Here is a 23,635-nt window from a genome sequence, read left to right as displayed (position 1 = left end):
TTTTAGTATGGAACCCTTATAATTTTATTTCTATTCAAATCTTTAATCCACATATAATTTATCTTAGTACACAGTGTGAGGCTAAGATCTAACCTTTTTTGAAACAGCCGGTTCTGACATTGTACACTAAATAATTCACCCAGTTTACACTCACTTAAAATGACATCTTTACCATAAATTAAATTTTCATGGTTTTCTTTTTTCTACTATGTCATGAGAATGTCCAGAGGACCTGAGTTTAGTTGACTTCCCTCACTGTATAGGGAGGCTCGCTGTAATACACGAGACAGCCATGGCAGGAGGGAATATTCACATTCTACACACTAGCATGTATGTCTAGACTGACTGGTCTCTCACTGATCACTCGGCATATTTCTGTTGTGAAGCTGTATTTCCTGTGGAGTTACACCTTCATATCCCCCTGCCAGGAGCAGCCTTCCATGGCTTATAATTTCCCATAGGCCCCCATCCATCCACTGATTTGGTAACATTATTCATGCCTATTCTGTACCATGCACCATGCTAAGTAGTGAACCAGACAAATGCAATTCTTTCCACGATGTAGCATAATATATTAGCCGGCAGGAGACAATCTTTAAATATTTACACCAGTAATCCGTCACTGTCGTGTTTGGTGCTACAGAATATAGCACAATAACCTTTCTAGCTGAGGAGTCTCATTTCCAGATCCGTTCGTCTCTTCGTACATTTAGTGAGACACAGCCCAGAAGAGCTGGTTCCAATTTCCAATGGGAAATACCAAGAAGAACCTTGAGAATCATCTTCAGAGTATTTACAAGACAATGATGTGAGGAGTAAGAACAAATAGTTAAAAGTTAAAAGAGAGACCTAAAACTCTAGGGCGCAAAGGCCATCAGCTTAGCCCACCTGGAGACAGTCCTTTAAATTCTCAGGCCTATATCCTGAGCAAAGCCAGGCCCATGAGATCTGAAATTGAATAAGGTCAAGGATGAGGCAGAAAGGCGACGCGAGCATAGGATCATTTTGACCTTTGAAAGGGGGAAAACTAGTTGTATATATAGCTTATAGCTCTTTGTGACCCATACCCTGTTTTTTCTGTGATGCCCCTATTTTCTACATCTGACAGGTTTTAAACTGTGGGCAACTGTGTAGAATAGTTTTAATAGCTCAAACAAAAAAATTTGCCTATGGAAAAAAAGGAAAAACAAAAAATCATGAATTTTTCCAACCAGTACATTCTACCTGCACTGAGTTCAGGCTGCAGAGTCACCAACACATTGGTGATGTGATGTGATGATGAAGCCACACAGCACCACATTCCCAGCTCAAACTGCAAAGGACTTTTGTGGTGTTGTTTTTTTTTTTTTTTTTTTTTTTTTTTTTTTAATGAAAGTAGATATGCCTGAGGGCAGCTGAATATAAATAATTCTTATCTTTATAAAAAATTTCTTTCTCTTAAAAAAAAAAAATTCTCCCCTATTGAACCCACACTGTGATGGTAACAAATAAATCTGATTTTATAATATCCCAAAAAACCTATATTGGGTTATTCAAGAGAATAAATTTCAAACAAAAACAAAGGATTTGTATTTTTACTTTAAAATGAGTTTGATATTTCCGAAGTCTGCTGAAGAAAGAAAACGCCAGCAAATTCACTTGTCACCATACATAAAGCTAAGCTTTCTAAAGGGAATCTCTTTAGCATGAGATCAAATGCAGTCTGCTCTTAGAAGATTCCCCAAATGCTACTATTCCAGCCTTTAAAAGATAGTTTCTGTTTCTCTGAGAAACAAAAAATATCTAATATCACATACAGGCACCACAGATAGCTGAAATGCAAAATAACCAGCAAGTCACATTCTTTTTCCACAGAATTAGCAGGCATATGTCACCTGCTCCCAAGGTCATTTATTTTATTCTTTCCTTTTTTTACTGGCAGGGCTGTCCAAAACCTCGATCTTGCCTTTTCCGTCTTCTGAATGAGGAAGTTTAAAGTTGTCTGTGGTGACTTCAGAAGAGGTGGTGTCGTCTTCCTCAGAGTCTGAGCTGTCCTCTGAGCTGTCTTGCGAACTCTCTTCTGAACCGTCCTCTTCTTTTGAATCGGACTGATTCATCTCAAACAAGGCCACATCCTGCCAAAAGCACCATGTGAGAAATTTATTCCAGGGCAGTTGCCTAAAGTTGTGATAACAACCCTGGGAAGAACCAACTTTTGGCCCAAATACTGAAGCACAAAGGACAAGAAATATTTTTAGTGCAATATGGCACTTTTTTTCTTTCAGTTGCCACAGTCCACCATAATGATTTACATTTACTACAAGCCTAAAAAATCCTCCCACAACCCGATTCTATATACCCTGAACACATTCAACGATAGGCGTTCAACAAATATTAATAGAGGTGTCTGGGTGGCTCAGTCAGTTAAGTGCCTGCCTCACTCTTGATTTTGGCTCGGGTCATGACCTCACAGTCATAGGCTCGAGTCCCGTCTTGGGCTCTGCACTGGGCATGGAGCCTACTTAAGAGTCTCTCTCTCTCCTTCTGACCTTCCCCAGCTCATGCACACACGCATGCGTGCCCTCTAGAAAACAACAACATAAACCCCCAACAAAACAAAAAAACCACAAATATTAACAAATACTAACATGAGCCAGGCGCCACACTAGATCCTAGAGACTCCACAAGAGCAGCAACAAAATCCTTGCCTTTGTGCAACTTAACGTTTTTGAGCAGGGATTGGCAAGTTATAGCCTGTTGGCCAAACCCAGCCCACTAACTGTTTTTGTTTAGCTCATGGGCTAAGAATGTTTTTTTCCCCCCAGTGGTAGGGAAAAAAAATTAAAAAATAATATTTCATAAAACACAAAAATTATATGATATTCAAATTTCAGTGTCCGTAAGTAACATTGATAAAATTTGCCTATTTGTGACATAATCGTCTACAGCTGCTTTCATGCTAAAGCGGCAGAAGTGAGCAGTCACAAAGAGACAGTACGGTCCACAAAGCAAAAGTATTTACTAGCTGGTCCCTTACACAAAATATCTGCTGACCTCTGGTCTAGTTGGGAAAGAAAGACAATGAACACCTACATGTAAAGCACAGTGTGGAGCAGTGAAAATGAACAAAAGTAAAGTAGGATAGGCTAAGGTACTCATGGGCCATCGGGAAAAGCCTCTTGTTGAGGGGACAACTGATGAGAGGTAGAGGGAGTTAAGCTGCAGAAATGTGGGCAAGAGCCTTCCGCACAGAGGGAACAGGCCTGGAGCAAGGAGCGTGAACGGGAGCGCAGGCAAGAAGGGGCCGGGAGGGAGGGAAGTCAGATGGAGAGCTGGAGGCCACTCACACGGGCCCTGGAAGGACTCTGAATTCATCAGAAACGTGATGGGAAAGTGAGCCACAGACAGTGTGAAGAACAGATTCTAAGGAAGAAAGGGCAGAAGCAGGGGAGCCTGTTGAGAGGTCACTGCAATAGTCCAGGGTGGAGACCACGATTCCGTGGACCGAGGGTGGCAGCAGCAGATGTCACACAGAGTGGCTGGCTCTGGGAAATATTCTGGAAGCAGCGCTGAGCAGAGCTGCTGCCGAATGGGATATTATCATCAACAACGGTGTCGGCTCTGTCCAGACACAAGTGTTATAAAGGGAACTCCGGGGCAGAAATAAGATGTGAATCTAAATGGAGAGGATTTTGCATGTGGCTTAGGTAATCAGTTATTGCATTAAACACATTCATTTTTGCATTTTCTATCAATCAGGCTATGATTACTTCTTTCAGGCCTTGGATGGGAAAAGTGGATTTTAATCCACTTAGGACACTTAGTAAATTAATGCTTCAAGATAACAAATGTAATATTTGACCTTAAAAGCCCTCCTATGATTCTCTATTACTAAATTTCTAAGCTCCACCCAGGGAAGCTTACTGGTCTGTAAGATCCCTAATCATAAAATGACTGAGTTCCCACGCAGTGCTGGAAGCATGAGCTGACTTTGCAAGAAGGAAGATAACACTTGGAGTTAAAATGGAAAAGTCCTCTCTTTTGTAGATGACGGGGCATACCGGTAAATTTCATACTTGATGAAATGAAAACAAAGCATAGCTACCATTTGTATAACTTTTCCAAGACTCCCATCAATATCTTCAATATTGAAATGCCCAGGGGGTGCGGCTGCCATTTCTTTGCTTAGCTTTTCATTTGCCTGAGCCATCTGTGGGAGAAAGGTCTGTACTTGGTCCAATACTAAGGAGAGAAAATAGAGTGTATCAATATTTATGTTAGTCTTTGGCCACACTTCAAATTTTAAAATCCAGAATTTCCTATAAAACACTTCTGACTTGAAAAGTAATCAGGGGCACCTGGGTGGCTCAGTTGGCTCTGCTGGGCGTCCGACTTCGGCTCAGGTTATGATACCCCGGTCTGTGGGTTCGAGCCCCGCATCAGGCTCTGTGGTGACAGCTCGGAGCCTGGAGCCTGCATTGGATTCTGGGATTCCCCACTCTCTCTGCCCCTCCCCTGCTCATGCTCTGTCTCACTCTGTCCCTCAAAAATAAAATGTTAAAAAACATTTATTTTTAAAGTAATCACAGTGACAATAGTTATAACTTAAAAAAAAAAACTCAAATTTCTTCCATTTTAAAAACCTCTAACCTTTTTCTGAATCCTTAAAGCAGTAGGACTACACAAGCTAGCGAATATTTCTCAGTGTTTATTAGTGTTTTCATATATCCCCAGAACTGCACATTTCTAGAATGCTGGCATTCAACCAATAGCCACTGAATAAGGAGAAAGTATGATTTAACAGTTAAGCGAGCCAGGCTCTGAGGCTTTGCATTCGGGCTGACGAGGTTATTCACAGCGTCTCAGTTCCACCTTCTACCTGAACTACCTTGGGCATGTTAACTAAGTAGTGGTTGTCTCCACCTACCCAACATGTTCCCCTTGTTTCTGATAACATAATCCTGACCTTCCTTTTAAGCTCTGTCATTCCTTGCCACTCTTGTGCCTTACCCTATACATGCCCAGATGTTCCACAACATTGGTCACCAAGCTTTGGTGCAATACCATAGACGGTGACACTGTGATCTAGCCAGGCCCATAAGAGATCACCCTGGAACTTCAGCCTGAACTGTGGAGAAAGACAGCCCTTCTTTCTAAATCAGTAAATGAGTGGTTGAGCTGCTGATGAACTGGGCAACTTGCCACATGGTGAGGAAGGGCCTGTTCTAGAGTTAGCCAACACCTAGCTAGGAAAGCAGAGCTAAGAGTTAGAGCAGCAGACCCCGGATGGCAGCGAGCACCTGGGTGCAGAGGTACCTGAAATCACTGCTCCCTGTCCCACAATAAAATTGGTCAACATAACTTATTTTTTGGCTTAAGGCAATCAGGAGTTGGAGTTTAGTCATCTGCAGCCCCAAGTGTCCTAAAAAATTTTAATGTAACCATTCAATACCTCAATTTAGGAGTGCCTGGGTGGCTCAACTGGTTAAATGTTCAATTCTTGATTTCATTTCAGGTCATGATCTCACAGTTCATGGGATGGAGCCCCAAGTCAGCCTCTGTTCTGACAGCGTGGAGCCTGCTTAGGATATTCTGTCCCTCTCTCTCTCTTTGCCCCTTCCCCACGCATGCACGCGAGCATTCTCTCTCTCTCAAAATAAATAAATAAACAAAACCTCAATTTACTCATCTGCAAAACAGGGGTAATAACTGTATTATCCTAAGTATAGGGGAATCAATAAGCAAGGTATGTCTAATGTCGTTAGCTTTCAAAAGAAGCCCAGCACATAACTGTGCATATAATGAGTTCTCAAAACCTGTTAAGTCACTGATACAGCTACACAATACATAACTGAAACGTCTGGAGTACAGAAGATGAAAAGAAAAGGTGGTAAAGGTCAAGAAATGGCCTTGAATTGAAGTGCCTGGCTGGCTCAGCCGGTTGAGTGTCCGCCTTCAGCTCAGGTCATGATCTCACAGCCCACAGTGGGCTCTGTGCTGACAGCTCAGAGCCTGGAGCCTGATTTGGATTCTGTGTCTCCCTCTCTCTCTCTCTACTCCTCCCTCGCTCATGCTCTCTCTCCCTCTGTCTCTCAAAAATAAATAAACACTTAAAAAATTGTTTTTTTAGAAAGGGGAAAAAAGAAATGGCCTTTAATTGTAAAATAGGGCTTCCAGAGGGTGAAATCAGGCCATATACATACAAAGCCCCACAATTAATCACAAGGAAAGAAATGAGAAACATAAAAAAGACTCAAATGCAAGTCTACAGATGGAATGAATACACCGTGAGCAACTCGTTTAGACACCAAACCCCCTGAGCAGTCCCAGGGCGACGACAAAGAGCTTGGGTCCAATAGCTGGGGTTCCCTGTGGACCTCTACTGCTTACATGGGCAAAATTTAACATCACAGAGAGTTTTGCAGAGAGAAAGGGGTAAAAGAAAGAGAGGGAAAGATACTTACAGGGACTCCTCTCTATCCGAACTGTTTGAAGAGTGGAAGTTTTTCTGCAGTTAGGCTTGGGGTTGATGAGTAACCTGTCCCATATACCTGAAAGCACACCAACACTGAATTTACTAGAGCATAAGGAAATAGAAGCCCGTCAGTGAACTTGTCATGACCACTCTCAAGTCTTGAACATTCCACATTCTCCAAGACATTTTTAGAAAAAGAGGCCCTCCAAGTTCCATTGCAACATTGTACCTCTTTACAAACACCCAGCTGCCCTTCCTTAGGCCTGTCTCATACATCTGTTATGTGTCACCGATGCTAAGCATTAAGTGCAAACTAACCTGCACCTGTGTGGATCAGAACTCCATCAGTGACAAATGAGTTTCTGCAACAAAGGGACAGAGGAAGCAGTACAGACACAGTAATAGTTAAGTGGAGCCAGAAGTGGTTATATTGGGCAAATTGTTTAACCTCTTGGAGCATTCCTTTATTTATAAAGCACACCTGCCTTGTTAGTGGACCTTCATTAAACATGTCCAACCTAGGGGCGCCTGAGTGGTTCAATCGGTTAAACATCTGACTTCAGCTCAGGTCATGACCTCACGGTTCGTGCGTTTGAGCCCTGAGTTGGGCTCTGTGCTGACAGCTCACAGCCTGGGGCCTCCTTCGGATTCTGTCTCCCTCTCTCTGGCCCTCCCCAACTCACGCGCTGTCTCTCTCTCTCTCAAAAGTAAATAAACATTAAAAGAAAATTAAAAAAAAAATCCAACCTAGACAAATGAGCCCTCTGAAAACCTTTTGTTGTCCCCCCACCACCCCCATACACTTTTTCGGCCCCCTCACTACTACTTGCCAAATCAAACAACTCTTCAGTCCATCAGAGTTCAGAGGACAGGGCCTGAGTTTTTCAAAACTCAAGGCTTTGATCCCCCTGTTTCCAGCAACTGGAAAACCTCTTCACTTAAGTACAAAACTCCTGTTCACCCCCAAAGCAGAGCTTAGCAAATATTCTTTGATTGCTACTTTAGGTCTAACAATGGGATTAGCATAAAGAATCCCATCAGTCTGGAGCTAGACTGACTGCATTCAAATCCTAATTTTGCCACTTTCCAGCCACGAGATCTCCAGCAAGTTACTTATCTGTATGATACACTGTGACTCAGTTTCTCACGTTTATAAAATAGAGATAACAGAACCTTCTGCACAAGGCTTTTGTGAGGATTAAATAAGTTAATTAATTCCTGGGTCACAGTAAGCACTACATAAACGTTGGCTCTTATCATAACTTTGGGATGCTCTGGGTTCTCACCGAATGTCTTCAAGCTAATATTCACTGAGAATACCTCCATTTCCCAAATGTGAAAACTGGGGCGTTCAGAACGTAAACTTTCCTATAGTTCCACAGCTAATCACACGTGGAGTTGGGATTCGAATCCATGCTTTTAAACTCCACTACGGTGTCTGCAATCCTATGTAGCTTTCCTGGAACCAAGTGTCCCTCTACGAGACAGAGGCAAGGCACTAAGGGGTGGTTCTGAGAACACAGAAGGGTGGGGGTGCGGGGGTTAATCCATAATAGTCACCTCCTCCCCCCACCAGCCAGCTGCTGGGACCCGGGACAGCCGACCTAAGGCCCTCCTCAAGCCCTCCCCCTTAGGGGACGTGTCCTGCTGCGCCGCTCCGCAGGGTGGGGGCCCACTACTCCGCAGAACCTAAGACCCTCGCTGGGCCCATGGCCGCGTGGCCGCCCCGAGGCCTCCGAACCCCAGCCGCGCCGTGGCGGTCACGCAGAAGCCCTGTGGCCACCCCTGGGCGTCCCTTCGGGGGTGCCGGGCTCGGGCAGGGGGCCGTCAGCCTGTCCCCCCGGCTCATACGCCCCCCGCCGCACGTGAGCACTGCATGCCAACGCCACCCGCCCGTCACCTGCGCGGCCGCCGCTTCCCGCCGTCAGCAGCTCCTTAGACACCGAGATCCCCGAGCAGTCCCGGGGTGAAGAGGGAGAAGCTCCAGACTGGGGCTCCTCGCGTAACTCCATGCCCCTCGCTAGATTTGAGAGCCAGCCCACCCAGACCCGGATGCAGGAAAGAAGCTCGGGCAGGGGGCGGGGCCAAGGCCGCGATTGGACGAAACTAGGAGGTGGGCGGGGTTATGGCAGCCGGCGGCCAGGGCGACACCTGGCGGATCCCTGAAGCCACTTCTGTGGTGGGAAAAGGAAGGTTGGGGCTTCTGAGGTCCCATCACTGGATGAAACAGCTGGCAAAAGTTGATTTTAGTCAAACGATCCGGACAACAGCGCACCATGGGGCTGTCCTTCTCCTCGTTCTTTTATTTTTATATTGTGGTTTAAAAAAAAACATACGCAACATAAAATTTAGTATCTTAACCATTTTTAAGTGGACAGTTCAGAAGTGTTACCTGTATTTACATGTTTATGCACAAGATCTCTAGAATTTTTCATCTTGCAAAGCTGAAACTGTTCGTTGAGCAACTCCCCCTTATTGTTATCATAATAACAACTTAACATTATATTACAACCAAATTCTAAAATGTAGGGCACAAAAAATTATGGGAGAAATGACAGCAGGCACTGAAAACACTGATTGATGTAGTTTAAACGCTGACTTCACTCTCTTTCTATTTAAAATCTACTCTGGAGATCATTCAGGGAAGGACAGCACCTTTCTTTCTTTATATTTCCAGTGCTTCACTTGGAGTCAGGCACATAGTTAATGATTAATCCATGTTTAGTGAATGAACGGAGAGAAGTTGAACAAATGAATAATTGTGAATTGTTTCATTGATTGATGGTTCACCCCTGTAAAACCGTATTCTAGCCCTTAGAAATGCCTTCAAATCTCTGTTGTGAATTGTTGACTGAGATCAGAAGCAGCCCATAGGTACAATGCTGTATAAAACTAATGGAGCTCTTTGTAACAATAACTTGGAAATAAAGACGTTCAGGGGCACCTGGGTGGCCCAGTCCGTTAAGCATCAGACTTTGACTCAGGTCGTGATCTCACTGCTTGTGAGTTCGAGCCCTGCGTCGGGCTCTGTGCTGGCAGCTCAGAGCCTGGAGCTTGCTTTGAATTCTGTGTCTCCCTTTCTCTGTCTCTTCCCCAGCTCACACTCTGTCTGTCTGTCTCTCTCTCTCTCTCAAGAATAAATAAACATTAAAAAAAAAAAAAAAGAAACAGAAGACATTCATATTTAGCCAAGATAGAGTAGAAGATGCACTGGCAGAATTTAGTCTCCCTCCTAGAAATGATGTTGTTAACCAGAAAAGCCATTTTGTAAAATATGACAATAAATGTAAAACATATTTTTTTCACTTTTAATAGCTCTAAAAGATCATTGTTTAGATTTTTAAAATATATTATAGGGTTTATAACAAATGTAGATCTAAAATACATATGACAAGAATGGCACAGAAAGTGGAGGTAGTAAATCTGTTGTAAGGATCTTATATTTCAGGGATACCTGGCTGGCTCAGTCGGTAGAACATGTGACTCTTGATCGTGGAGTCATGAGTTCAAGAGCCACCTTGGGGGTAAAGTTAACTTAAAAAAATAATAATAATGATGAATAAATAAATAATAAACATTAAAATTAAGGATCTTATACTTTATGTGAAGTACTTTAATAGGATTTAAAGATCGATAGTGATAAGAAAGATTTATATTGTAAAGACTAGAGCAACTCCTAAAAAAAGTGAAAAGTAGAATAGCTAATCAGCCAATAGTGGAGATAAAAACTGAGCTGTAAGATATAATCAATTAGTCCAAAACAAAAAAACAAAACAGGATAAAAGAAAAGAGGAGCAAAGAACAGATGAGACAAATAGAAAACCAATGAGAAGATGATAAACTTAAGTTATACCCATTTCAGTAATTAGATTAGATGTAAATTAGTCTAAGATTTAAAAGGCAAACATTGTTGGACTGGATTAAACAAGACCCTACTGCATGCTGTCAGCAAGAAATTCCCTTTAACTAAAGACACATAGGTTAAAGGTCAAGTGATGGAAAAGATAAACCATGCAAATATGAAACAAAAATCAAGTCAGAGTAGCCACATTACTATCAGACAAAGTGGGTTTCAAGACAAAGTGCTGTAGACTGAATGTTTGTGTCCTCCCCAAATCTTAGGCTGAAGCCCTAACCCCCCAGTGTAGCTATATTTGGAAATGGGGACTGTGAGGAAGTAATCATGATTAGATGAGGTTGTAAGTGTGGGGCCCTGATCCAATAGGATTAGTGCCCTTATAAGAAACACCAGAGTACTACTCTTTCTCTCTCCACATGTACACACACATTGTGAACGCATGGTAAGAAGGCAGCCTTATGCAACCCAAGGGAAGAGCTCTCATCAGCTACCAACCCTGGTAGAACCTTGATCTTGGATTTTCCAGCCTTCAGAACTGTGAGAAAAGTAATTTGTCTTGTTTAATTGTGGTATTTTGTCATAGCAACCTGAGCAGACTAATGCACGAAGGATAAAGAGGGACATTTCATAATGATGAGGGGATAAATTCATCATGATTCACAATAATCGTGAATGCATCTTATAACCGAGCTTTGAAGTATAAGAAGGAAAATCTAATAGAACTAAAAGGAGAAATAGACATTATTATTATTATTGTTGGAGATTTTGACCTTCCTCTCTCAATAGTTGGTAGAATAAAGTATACACAAAACCAGTAAGTATAAAGAAGTCTTGAGCAAAACTATCATCCAGCTTAACCTAACTGACGTGCAGAACACGGGACCTTGCAACAGCAGAATACACATTGTTTCAATGGCAACAGAATAATCAATAAGATTGATCATATGCAAGACCATAAAACAAGTCACAAAACATTTAAAAGATTGAAGTCATACAGGGGTGCCTGGGTGGCTCAGTCAGTTAAGCATCCTAATTCGGCTCAGGTCATGACCTCCCAGTTCATGGGTTCAAGCCCCGTGTCGGGCTCTGTGCTGACAGCTGGGAGCCTGGAGCCTGCTTCAGATTCTGTATCTCCTTCTCTCTCTGCCACTCCCCTGCCATGCTCTGTCTCTCTGTCTCACAAAAAAATAAATAAAATGTTTTAAAAAATTTAAAAAATAAAGATTGAAATCATACAAAGTTTGTTCTCTGATGTCAACAAAACTACAAATCTTATCTTGATTATCAAAAGCAAACTAGATCACAATAACAAAAACCTATCTGGAAAATCTCCAAATATTTGCAAATTAAACAATTCAGTTTTAAATAACCCATGAGTCAAATAAAAAACAGAAAAGAAATTATAAAATATTTTGAGCTGAATTAAAATAAACACAGAAAATATCAAAAGGTATGCAGTGTAGGGACACCTGAGTGGCTCAGTCGGTTAAGCATCCGACTTCAGCTCAGGTCATGATCTCCATCCAGTTCATGAGTTCCAGCCCGCGTCCTGGCGCCTGCTCCAGATTCTGTGTCTCCCTCTTTCTCTGCCCTCCCCACTCATGCTCAGTCTCTCTCTCTCAAAAATAAATAAACATTCAAAAAAATGTATGCAGTGTAGCTGGACCAGTACAAGGGGGGAAATTTATAGCATTAAGTGCTGATATTTGAAAAGATATAAAGTCTCATTTATCTAAGCTTCCACATTAACTAGAAAAAAAGGAACAAATTAAATCCAAAGCAAGCAGAATAAAGAAAATTATAAAGTGTGGAAATCAATAAAATAAAAAAATAAACACAATATAAAAAATCAATAAAACCAAAAGCTGATTATTTACAAAAGTCAATAAAGTTAATAACCCTCTATCCGAGCTAATCAGAAAATAAATGGAGAAGACAAGTAATATTAATATCAGAAATGAAAAAGGAGTGTTACCACAGATTCTACAGACATCAAATGGATAAAGGAAACATCCTAAACAATTATGCCAATAAATTTTCTAATTTAGATGAAATGGACAGATTCCATGAAAAACACCAACTATCACAATACTGGTTCTTGTTTTTGACAAATGTACCATGGGATGTACAATAATAACAAAAGATGGAAACTCGGTAATAGACATATGAAAACTCTCTGTGCTATCTTCCAGAATTTTCCATAAAATTAAAATTATTGCAAAATAAAGAATTTACTTTAAAAGTAATTCAAGAAAATTGTCCTAAAATGTGTAGAAATTTGAGTATACGTATCAAAGGACTGTATCATTTTTCCAGAAAAATCAGCCCAGAATAGTCCCTACCAAAACATACTCTGGTAAAACTCTTGGACTTTAAATATAAGAAAAACACTGTCAGAGTATTTTGGCAAAAAGACCCAGTAAGTCATGAGGAAAGAAAATAAGACTGGCACTGGATATTTTGACAGAAAGATTTTTGCCAGAATGCAATTGAATAACTTATTTAAGGTACTCAAAGAAGGAAAATTTAAGCTAAGGATGTAGTTTGACTGCCTTTCAAGTATAAAAGTTTTAAAGACACAGACACTTATGAACATGATTAGAACAGGAAATATTGCTCCCAGAGCCTTCTTGAGGAATCTCCTAGAGAATAAGCTTCAGAAAATGATAGGAGAAATTCAGCCTCAGTTTTGGTGGTGAGCATTTTACAGTAGAATTGGGGATAATCCGAGTTCAACCGGTGATAATAAGGTTAAAAGAATATTATGTATTTTTATCGGCTTCATAATATGGATATAAAACAAATACCAAAAATGGGGAGAAAGCAGAGATAATAAATGAAGAGAAAAGCTTGTTTTTTACAAACTGGGAATGAAAAGGTAATAGTTTAGGGGTGCGTGCCTGGATGGTTCAGTCGGTAAAATGTCCAACTTTTGATTTTGGCTCAGGTCATGATCTCACTGTGGGATCGAGGCCCATGTTGGGCTCTGTGCTGACAGCATGGAGCCTGCTTGGGATTCCCTCTCTCCCTCACTCTGCCCCTCCTCAACTTGTATGCATGCACACGTGCACACGTGCTCTGTCTCTCTCAAAATAAATAAATAAACTTAAAAAAAAAGATAATACTTTAGACTGATATTTGGGATAAAGGAGGAAAGAGAAAGAGGAGGTGACTAGCTAATTACAATATTGTTCATAGTAGAAAGCCAATATCAAAATAAGAGGGGACCGAATCCTCCTAACACTCAACCTTTTTCTAAGTCACATGGAAGTTTCACAACATTGACATATCATAGTCTGCAAAGAAAATTTCAAGCATTCCCAATATATAAATGATATAGATGGCCTTCTGTGATCATACACAATTTATGGTTTTGACTTTGGAATCATGTAAATATCTTGCTTACTTAAAAATAAAAATAAATACAAAAGGAAAGAGAATCCCCCTCCCAACCGAAAACAAACTGAAATAACTGAATTTAACTATATGTCAAATTTCCGGCATAACAATACAGAGAGAAACTATTTTAGGAGACTTTAAAACACAGTGTTGGGACAGTGCATCATTAGTAAGATACAGCTTAAGGGCAGTGACAATACACACCCACATAGAAATTTTAAAATGTATCCAATCATCTTAATTTCTAGTAGCACTATTAGTATGGTTATTATGAAACTGCTCGAGGAATATTCTTGGATAAAGCAAATACGTAATTATATTAATATCATTTGCAGCTCAGACTTTTTGTTCAAGAGAAAAGAAATAAAAGTAAAATCCTCCATAGGTGCCTGGGTGGCACAGTTGGTTAAGAGTCTGACTCTTGGTTTCAGCTCAAGTCATGGTCTCACAACTCATGGGTTGGAGCCCCACTTCAGGCTCTGCATTGGCAGCCCAGAGCATGCTTGGGATTCTCTGTCTCCCTTTCTCTCAGCCTCTCTCTTGCTTGTGCTCTCTCTCTGTCCCTCTCTCTCTCAAAAACAAACAAAAAACCTTGAAAAAAAAAACTTAAAAAAAATCCTCCCATAATTTCAAATTTGAACTGGTAATATCTGTATAAATTCATGATTTCTTTCACTCTTTCTGAAAAACCACTCATTCCTGAGCTTGGTTCCCTGGAAAGTCTGGACACAAGGACAAGGCACCATAGCAAGCAACCCCGAGAGTGTGCCTGCTAAAATCCTTTCCTCACTGAAAGGAAAAGAGCTTCTTGTACAAATGATGTCAAGTCTGGGTCAGGGAGTATAAACCTGGGACATCAGTGGTGCCAGAAAGCAAGGAAGCTTTCAGAGACCACTGGGACCATATCGAAAGGAATCTGGAACTAACTCTGAGATGCCCACTGGGTAAAGCTGACAAAACATGGCTCTACCAGTCACTCTGACATCTCTAAAAGCACGGCCAACTGGATTTTGTGCTCCTTTGATTCAATGCATTAGGAAGTGCACAGTGCCACCTAATAAGTTTTCTTGCAAACAAAACAAGGGTGGGGGGGGGGGGTGGGCAGGCGGAGAAAGGAAGACAAAAAGAGAAAAGAAAAAGAAACAAACCTTTTCCTGTATCAAGCCCCGGGTTCTAACTATCTCTTTCCAGGAAATACAGGAAATAGAAGGATAAGTGAAACAACTCAAGGAAGCAATCAGCCGAATCTAGAATGTGGGAAATCTTACAGCATAAATATCTGTTTTATTCAACAGGAAAATGTTATGAAAAGAAGGTGAACTGTTTTATTTATTTATTTATTTAATTTTAATTAAAATTTTTTTTTTTTATCTATCTATCTATCTACAGAGAAAAAGAGACAGAGTGAGCATGAGCAGGGGAGGGACTCAGAGAGAGGGAGAGAGAGAATCCCAAGCAGGCTCTGCACTGTCAGCACAGAGCCCAACATGGGACTCAATCCACCAATTGTGAGATCACGGCCTGAGCCGAAATCAAGAGTCAGACACTCAACCAACTGAGCCACTCAGGCACCCCAAACTGCTCTAAAGTATCTAAAAACCTTTAAGATACTCAGAAGGCGTATAAATATAAGAAACTGTGGTTGACCTCCATGTATGTTGCAGTTGTTATACTGAGCAAGCTCTAATGATGACAGATTCCAAGAAGCGCCATATTGCTGATTGGGTGTTACCATGTAACTTTCCCGAGAAATTTGGAAATAAGAGTGTCATCCAAAAGTTCAAGTGTAAATAAAACTAACCAACTTGGGTCGTGGGCCCACTTTCGGACTGGCTGAAACAAGGGGAATGGGACTATCCTGACTGGCTCAGGCCAAGCAGGGCCACTCCTCTAGCTGGGGTGGGTGTATGAATATCATCCAGATGGCAGAGGTTCTGTGGTAGGGAAGGGAGGCCAAGGAAATTAGGGGTTCACCCACAATGTCTGCTGCAGTCAATAATAGTTGGGGTATGTTATCTTGAGGTTTTTCTTTTTCTTTTTTAAATGGTTATTTATTTATTTTGAGAGAGAGAGAGAGAGAGAGAGAGAGAGAGAGAGAGAGCAGGGAAGGGAGCAGAGAGAGGGGGAGACAGAGAATTCTAAGTAGGCTCTGTGCTCTCAGTACCAGAGCCCGACTTGGGGCTCAAACTCATGAACTGTGAGATCATGACCTGAGCAGAAATCGAAAGTTGGAAGCTCAACCGACCGAGCCACCCAGGCGCCCCTTGAGGTTTTTCTAAAAGGTAATTTTTATCCTTTGAGGCTTACATTTTGTCTTTAGCAGACTAATCAAACTGATCATTTATTCTGGTAAATTTTCAAATTGCTATTACCTGGCTCCCAGGCCCTTCAGAACAATTATCTGGTTAACTTAATTACCCAATTTGGTGAATCAAAACTATTTTATCTCTAGAGACATAAACACTTAATGCTGAAAATTACGGTGTAATTATACTGCACATAATTTATTTCGGTTAACCTCTTAATCTATTTTAATCCTATGGATACAATTAAATGTGTAAAAGAAATGCTTTATTTTCTAGCAGGGTAAAATTTTTCCTTGGGGGTTGGGGGTAAGTGGGGAGCAGAAATTTATTTCTAGTAGGCTAGTATTCTGAAGAGTGGCCACCTTAAACTGGAGTTAACTTGATTCTCTGCCTCATCTGCTGAAAATTTTATTTTTATTTTTATTTTATTTTAGAGAGAGAGAGAGTATGCAAGTGGGAAAGAGGGGCAGCGGGAGAGAAAATCTTAAGCAGATTCCACTCTTGACACGGAGCTCGATGCAGGGCTCTATCCCAGGACCCTGGGTTCGTGACCTGAGCCAAAATCAAGAGTTGGATGCTCAACCAACTGAGCCACCCCTGGAATTTTTAAATTATTATTTTTTTAAGGGTTGAAGTTTTGTATATAGTGCAAGGCATCGTTTCTCCTTCAAAGCTCCATCCACAGCATGGCATAAATAAGACCTGTGCTAAATTCTGCTAAATATCAACGAATCAGAAGTAATATCATATTATTTTAATAAAGGGTGAAAATGTGCATACAGGTGGAGCAGGGAGCCATTTAATCTTATAGAGTTCATTGGTTTTTGATGAAAGGTATTTTTTCATTTTAGTCCATTTTAATTATTCCCATAACTAAATGCTTTTAAGTCTTTGATTCTTTTAATTCTTCTCCTGGGTCATGTTTCTAGGATCTTGGAAACATGGATCTTATTCTAAGAAGAGCTGGATCTTGCTACAGCAAAACAGAGCGTCTAGGACTAGGTTGCTCAAAAGTACTTAAGGGGCGCCTGGGTGGCTCCGTCAGTTAAGCATCCGACTTCGGCCCAGGTCATGATTTCATGGTTCGTGGGTTCGAGCTTCCTGTCGGGCTCTCTGCTGTCAGTGCGGAGCCTGCTTTGGATCCTCTGTCTCCCTCCTTCCCTCTCTCTCTCTCTCTCTCTCTCTCTCTCTCTCTCCCCGTCCCCAGCTTTCACTCTTTCAAAAATAAAGAAACATTTAAAAAAAGCATTGAAAAGATCTATACATAATGAGGTCAATAATGAAGCATTCTAATAATACTATTTCACACAACGATAGGCATGCAACCTGATAGATATAATCAGAAGAGGGAACACATACAAACAAGAGTGAACTCATGGGAGAGGACTTGAAGGAAAACCTTTTGTTTTTACATGGGCAAATTGTGCATAGTTTGTACTGTTCCCCTTTTCTCACCCTACACTACCCCTTTTACCTATATCATGTTAAGAACATTTTGCACATTCACACATTCTGATTACAAACTGTTACAGGGCCCCACACTGCTATTCAGAACAGAGAAGTCTCTATTATTTTTAAATGAATGCTTTCAAGTTCATAATACTTTGAAGCTGCCAAATGGACCACCTACACACTGGCTATAAGTTCCTGATTTATTTAGCAGGGAATACAGAAGGGATCGGAAGAGAGGTGGCTACAGAGAAGTGAAGCAGAACCAGCATATTTTTGTATGGCTTTTCCCTCTGCACGGGCGGGATGCTGCTAAAGCAGCTTCCTATGTCCCTACTCGCCCAGCTCCATTTTTTGTCACTATTTATTTATTAAAAATTTTGTTGAATGTTTATTTTTGAGAGAGAGAGAGAGAGCGAGAGAGAGCGCGTGCATGAGCAGGGGAGGGGCAGAGAGAGAGGGAGACACAACTCACCCCAGGATTTCTGGGACTTTTCAGGTGTTAGCACTGCAAGTCCCATGTCTCACAAAACCCCTCAATCCCTGCTAATCAGTGATAGTTGGTCACCTAAGTGAGTACTTCACACCCACTTAATGGCTTTAATTTGCATTTCCCTAATGACTAATAATGCTGAATGGGTATTCTTTTTTTTTTTTTAATGTTTATTTATTTTTGAGAGAGAGAGAGAGAGAGTGTGAGCAGAGGAGAGGGGCAGAGAGAAAGGGATACACAGAATCCGAAGCAGGCTCCGAGCTGTCAGCACAGAGCCCAACACAGGGCTCAAACCAACGAGCCTCGAGATCGTGACCTAAGCTGAAGTTGGACACTTAACCGACCACGCCACCCAGGCACCCCTGTCACTTTTTTAAAAACCAATTTTATTTTTAGGAAATCTCTACACCCAACGTGTGGCTCGAACTCACAACCCCAAGATCAAGAGTCGCATGCTCTACTGACTGAGCCAGCCAGGCTCCCCTGTCACTTTTTCTTTGGATATACTTTTGGATTTATGGACAAATTGCATCAGTAGGATAACCCAGATACAAAAATGGGTACATTTTGCTCCATTTGTATTTTGCTTCATTGTATTTTTTTTTCCTCTCTCCCCACACCACATACCCACACAATCTTTTTCTAAATAATCCGAAAGAAAGCAAATTGTAGACTTTGTCTGTTTATCCCTACATACTTCAGTGTATGAATCCTAAGTACAACAATATTTTTTTTTTTTTTTACGGAACCAGAGTGTAATGAACAAAATCAGAAAATTTGACATGAATATGGGACTATTATGTAATCCACTGTTTGTATTCAAATTTTAAAATCTCCATAATGTCCTTTACAATTTTTCCTTCCAGCCCAGGACCTAACACAGGATCATGTACTGTATTCAGTCTTCTCAACCCAATCTGCGACAGTACCCTCTGTTTCCTCATGATTATATTCAGATCGTATGTTTTTTGCAAATACACCACAGAAGTGATATGAGTTCTTTTCTCAGTGAATCATATCTGGAGGCACGTAATTGTAGATTTGTCTTATTACTGGTAATGTTAACTTTGATCTGGTAATGTTAACTGGTAATGTTACTGGTAATGTTACCTTTATAAAATTATTAGTTATGTCTTTTCGGTTAACTAGTATTTGTGGGGAGATATGAAAACATAATTGTCTCATTAAACTTTCACTCCTTAATTTTTACATCTATTGATGATTTTCTAATTCTTTCATTCACATCCTTTTTTTTATTTAAAATTTTTTAATGTTTATTTTTGAGAGGGAGAGACAGAGCATGAGCAGGGGAGAGGCAGAGAGAGGGAGACACAGAATGTGAAGCAGCCTCCAGGCTTGGAGCTCTGAGCTGTCAGCACAGAGCCCGACGCGGGGCTCAAACTCACGAACCATGAGATCATGATCTGAGCCGAAGTCAGACGCTTAACCGACTGAGCCACTCAGGCACCCCTCTTTCATTCATATTCTATGTCTTAGTTGGTATTGTACTGTGAGAAAGAGCTTTCTCTTCTCCTATTCATTTATTTATTTATGTCAGTTTTTTTTTTAATTTTTTTTTTCAACGTTTATTTATTTTTGGGACAGAGAGAGACAGAGCATGAACGGGGGAGGGGCAGAGAGAGGGGGAGACACAGAATCAGAAACAGGCGCCAGGCTCTGAGCCATCAGCCCAGAGCCCGCCCCGGGGCTCGAACTCACGGAGCGCGAGATCGTGACCTGGCTGAAGTCGGACGCTTAACCGACTGCGCCACCCAGGCGCCCCTATTTATGTCAGTTTTGACTCATGGATTTTTATTCTGTTTAATGGGTTTTTAATTCACTACTTTATAATTTATTTTGATATTAAAATTGTCCCAGAGGGAGCCCTTTCAATCTGCAAACCTCTCCTTTTCATACGTTGCCATCATTCTTTGAGCACTTCCTTAATTTCTGGTACAGCTATTTCGGGCTCATTTTGTATTTTTCCTGGCCCAGCCCTGGTATTAGCCTTTTCTCCAAGGAACACTATGTTGAGAATGGTATCTATTTACTTATTCATTTATTTATGTTGTTGTTGTTGTTGGGAGTGGTATTTAGAGAGCGAGATCTGGATGGCAGGTGTACTCATTGCTATTGATGTGCCCTAACCTTTAGGCTCTCTCATTGCAGAGGGCAAGGGAACACACACATACACATTCATATCCTCATATATTAATGTTTGTTTCCTTGTCTGTCTGTATTTAAAACTTCAAGAATGAGAAACTTGGGGTGCCTGGGTGCCTCAGTCAGTTAAGCATCCAATTCTTGAATTCAAAAAAAAAATTTTTTTTTTAACGTTTATTTATTTTTGAGACAGAGAGAGACAGAGCATGAACAGGGGAAGGGCAGAGAGAGAGAGGGAGACACAGAATCAGAAGCAGGCTCCGGGCTCTGAACCATCAGCCAGAGCCCGACGCGGGGCTCGAACTCACGGACCATGAGATCGTGACCTGAGCCGAAGTCGGACGCTCAACCGACTGAGCCACCCAGGAGCCCCCCAATTCTTGAATTCAGCTCAGGTTATGATCTCACAGTTCCTGAGATGGAGCTCTGGGTCCGGCTCTGCACTGACAGCGGAGAGCTCACTTGAGATGCTCTCTCTTCCTCTCTCTCTCTCTCAAAAATAAATGAACTTTTTTTAAAAAGTAAGAATGAGAAACTTGCAGCAGTGTGCTGGAACCAGCTTGAACCGGCTTACTAAATAATTGCAATTCTGTGAGCTGGTTGTAGGTTGAAAGCAGCCATCCGAGCATTTATAATATAACAATTGGCAAATGCTACAGATCAAGTGTTTACCCCGCCTCACCCCAAGTCAGTTTCGCATGAGCCACTGGAAATCTGACTTCTGTTACCCTCAATATACCCAGAGTTATTCAGAATACTTAGGTTACATGGCAAAAGGGAATTCAGGTTACTAATCTACTGACTTTAAAATAGGGAGATTATCCTGGATCATCTGAGTGGGCACAAGGTGCTCACAAGAGTCCTTAAAAGTGGAAGAGGGAGGCAGAGAAGAGAGTCAAAGAGCTATGAGGATGGAAGGGGGGTCAAAGATGCTACTTTGCTGTCTTTGGAGACAGAGGAAGGGGACCACAAGCCAAGGAATGAGAATGCTCAAAAAGCATTCTCCTCTAGGGCCCCCAGAAGGAATGTTGACACCTTAAGCTTAGTTCGACGCGTATTGGACTTCTAACCTACAGAACCGTAAGATAACAAATGTTTTGTTTAACCACTAAGTTGATGGTAATTTGCTATAAAAGCAATGGAGAATGAATAGGCACAGTGTGTTTCTTCCGTCAGGGCATTTTCTCTCCGTCAGTGAGATTCATCCCTTTTGTTGAGTCCATGATTTGTTTCTTTTTATTGCACAGTAGTGTTCTATTATACGAAACACCAAAGTTAGTTTTGCCATTCTCATAGTGATGAACTTTTCATTATTTCCAGTTATTAGACTACTATGATAAAGCTACTATGAACAGGTTTCTTTTTTGGGGGGGGGGGCTCAAAATGTGACATTCATTCAAAGGAAAAGAAAAGACAAGACCAGATATTCATCCCTTAGCTCCCTCCCCTCCCCCATCCTGTTTCTCTTTAGTCCTCCAAGGACTGGACCCCGGCTAGGGGGATGTAGCAGGACAACCCCTCTCAGATGAGGTCAGCAATACCGAGGGGCATCTCCTCAATGGAGGTGTTGTAGAAGGTCTCGATGTCTCAGAGAGTCCTCTCGTTTTCTTCTGTCACCATGTTAAAAGCCACATCCTTATGGTCAAATCATCTACCGGGGCTGATTCTGCAGATACAGTTTTCCCTGTTGGTGGGAAGGTCATAGTTGATGACTAAGGAGACCTGCTGCACATCAGTGCCTCTGGCCAGCAGGTCAGTGGTAATCAATACTCTGCTACAGCCAGAGCGGACCCCCGTCATGATCACATCTCACTCCCTTTGGTCCACATCTCCATGCGTGGCAGACTCCGCGACGTGTCGGGCATGCATCTTCTCAGTGGGCCAACCAACCTTCCGGTGTCGATTATGACTGCCTGGGTGACGGTCAGGGTCTCACACAAAGTCACACAGAATGTCTAGCATCCACGCTTCTCATTCCACATTGATGTAGAACTGGCGGATACCCTCCAGGGTCAACTTTTCCTTCTTGACCAGAATCTGAATGGGGTCCCTCATGAATTTCTTGGTCACCTCAAGCACATCGGAAGGCACTGCAGCTGACAGCAAACCCCTCTGGGTGTTGTTGTCGAGCTTTCGAAATATGTCATAGATCTGGCGCTTGAATCCACAGCTTAACATTTCATCAGCTTTGTCCAGTACACATATCTTGATGTATTTGGGAGATGGGATCTCTAGTTAAGCATATCAAACACATGACTAGGGGTACCCACAATGATATGGGGAGCTTCCATCTGTAGCTTTTGTACCTCAGCATGCACATGGGTCCCACCAATGCAAGTGTGGCAGGAGGTACCCACATAATCTCCAAATGCCATGATTACCTTCCGTATCAGCTGAGTCAATTCTCTAGTGGATGTCAGGACCAAGTCCTTTGGAGCCTTTAGATCCAATTCAATCTGTTGCAGGATCCACATGGCAAAAGCGACTGTTTTCCCAGTCCCAGATTGGGCTGGAGCGATCACGTAATAACCCTTGATGCAAGGAAGAATGTCTTGCTGCTGGATGGCCAAAGGCCTCTCAAAACCAGAGGTGTAGATGTCACAGAGAAGAGACTCAGAGAGGTTCGTGTCATCAAAGCTGCCAACAATTTCATTCTAGTTACTCTCGAAGATGCCTTGGGCTCTGTCCCATCACAGTCATTGTCTCTGGATTGGGATTCCTGACTCACAGACATGATCCTTAGAAACTAGGCTATGAATAGTTTTCTATGCTCTTTCTTTGGATATACGAGCATGCATTCAAGAGAATTGTTACACATTTTGGCTTTTGCCTGGTTCTTAAGCCAGACATTATCAGCAAGCCACATCATCATCCCCAGAAGAGTAGTCAATGAGCAGATGTCCCTGAAAAATAGCTCAGCCATCAGCATCCCAGTGTTGCACAAAGCCTGTCTGCCAGCAAAAATCCAACAAAGTCAGCTTAAAGACGCTAGAACAATGCAGTCTATAATTAAAGTTCTTAAGTAAATTAATAATTCTGCTGGGAGTGGAACCAGAACAGAAAATCAAAAAGCCAGTAGCAGCACCACTAAAAGTAAAGGATGGTAAATTAAAATGTATGTATCCATGCATTTCAGGAGGAAAAGAATTGAGTATCCACTCAGGATTGACAACATTGTGTTAGCCTGACTTATAAAGACTCTGCTGACAACCTTAGTAGGGACATGGTCAGATAAGTAAATAGTATCTGTCCATAACTTATCTTCTATGTTCTCTGATCATGCTTTTCATTGGGTGTCATGGAAGGAGAGAGACCCTCTAGTCCACCTGGTGGGTGTGGACCCAGGAAGGGGTACAGGAAACTGGAGTGTCCTTGTTAATGAGAACAGGAAGTCCAAAGCCCAGAGGCAGGAACTTGTGGGCACAGTTGAGGAACCACAGGAACCTGATGAGTATTCAAGGACAGCAAACCTCTGCTCCTTCAGAGGTACATTATAAAGACACCAGGAATAG

The 23,635-nt window shown here is 41.7% G+C and overlaps 1 protein-coding gene and 1 pseudogene across 1 annotated transcript; both read right to left on the bottom strand.

Annotated features, from left to right (window-relative positions):
• On the bottom strand, positions 1 to 8,517 carry NOPCHAP1 (NOP protein chaperone 1). Its single transcript, XM_047868261.1, has 4 exons — positions 8,355 to 8,517; positions 6,444 to 6,530; positions 4,085 to 4,221; positions 1 to 2,114 (listed from the first exon to the last, which is right to left on the bottom strand). The coding sequence occupies exons 1-4, from the start codon at positions 8,464 to 8,466 to the stop codon at positions 1,896 to 1,898; spliced, it is 555 nt and encodes a 184-aa protein (XP_047724217.1). The 5' UTR covers positions 8,467 to 8,517; the 3' UTR covers positions 1 to 1,895.
• A 12,991-nt stretch (positions 8,518 to 21,508) lies between these two features.
• Positions 21,509 to 23,143, bottom strand: LOC125170521 (eukaryotic initiation factor 4A-I-like; annotated as a pseudogene).
• Positions 23,144 to 23,635: the final 492 nt, after the last annotated feature.

The sequence above is a fragment of the Prionailurus viverrinus genome, chromosome B4 (assembly GCF_022837055.1).
Source record: "Prionailurus viverrinus isolate Anna chromosome B4, UM_Priviv_1.0, whole genome shotgun sequence".
NCBI classification, from domain to species: domain Eukaryota; kingdom Metazoa; phylum Chordata; class Mammalia; order Carnivora; family Felidae; genus Prionailurus; species Prionailurus viverrinus.
This window is presented reverse-complemented; position numbering and strand designations above follow the sequence as displayed.

Bases quoted from the DNA above. Each gene is read 5' to 3' on its own strand.
- NOPCHAP1 (XM_047868261.1), bottom strand. From the start codon at position 8,466: ATGGAGTTACGCGAGGAGCCCCAGTCTGGAGCTTCTCCCTCTTCACCC. The intron at 6,531-8,354 runs GTGACGGGCGGG...GTGTGCTTTCAG, and splicing joins GGGAAGCGGCGGCCGCGCAG to GTATATGGGACAGGTTACTC. The intron at 2,115-4,084 runs GTAGCTATGCTT...TGCTTTTGGCAG, and splicing joins TTGGAAAAGTTATACAAATG to GATGTGGCCTTGTTTGAGAT.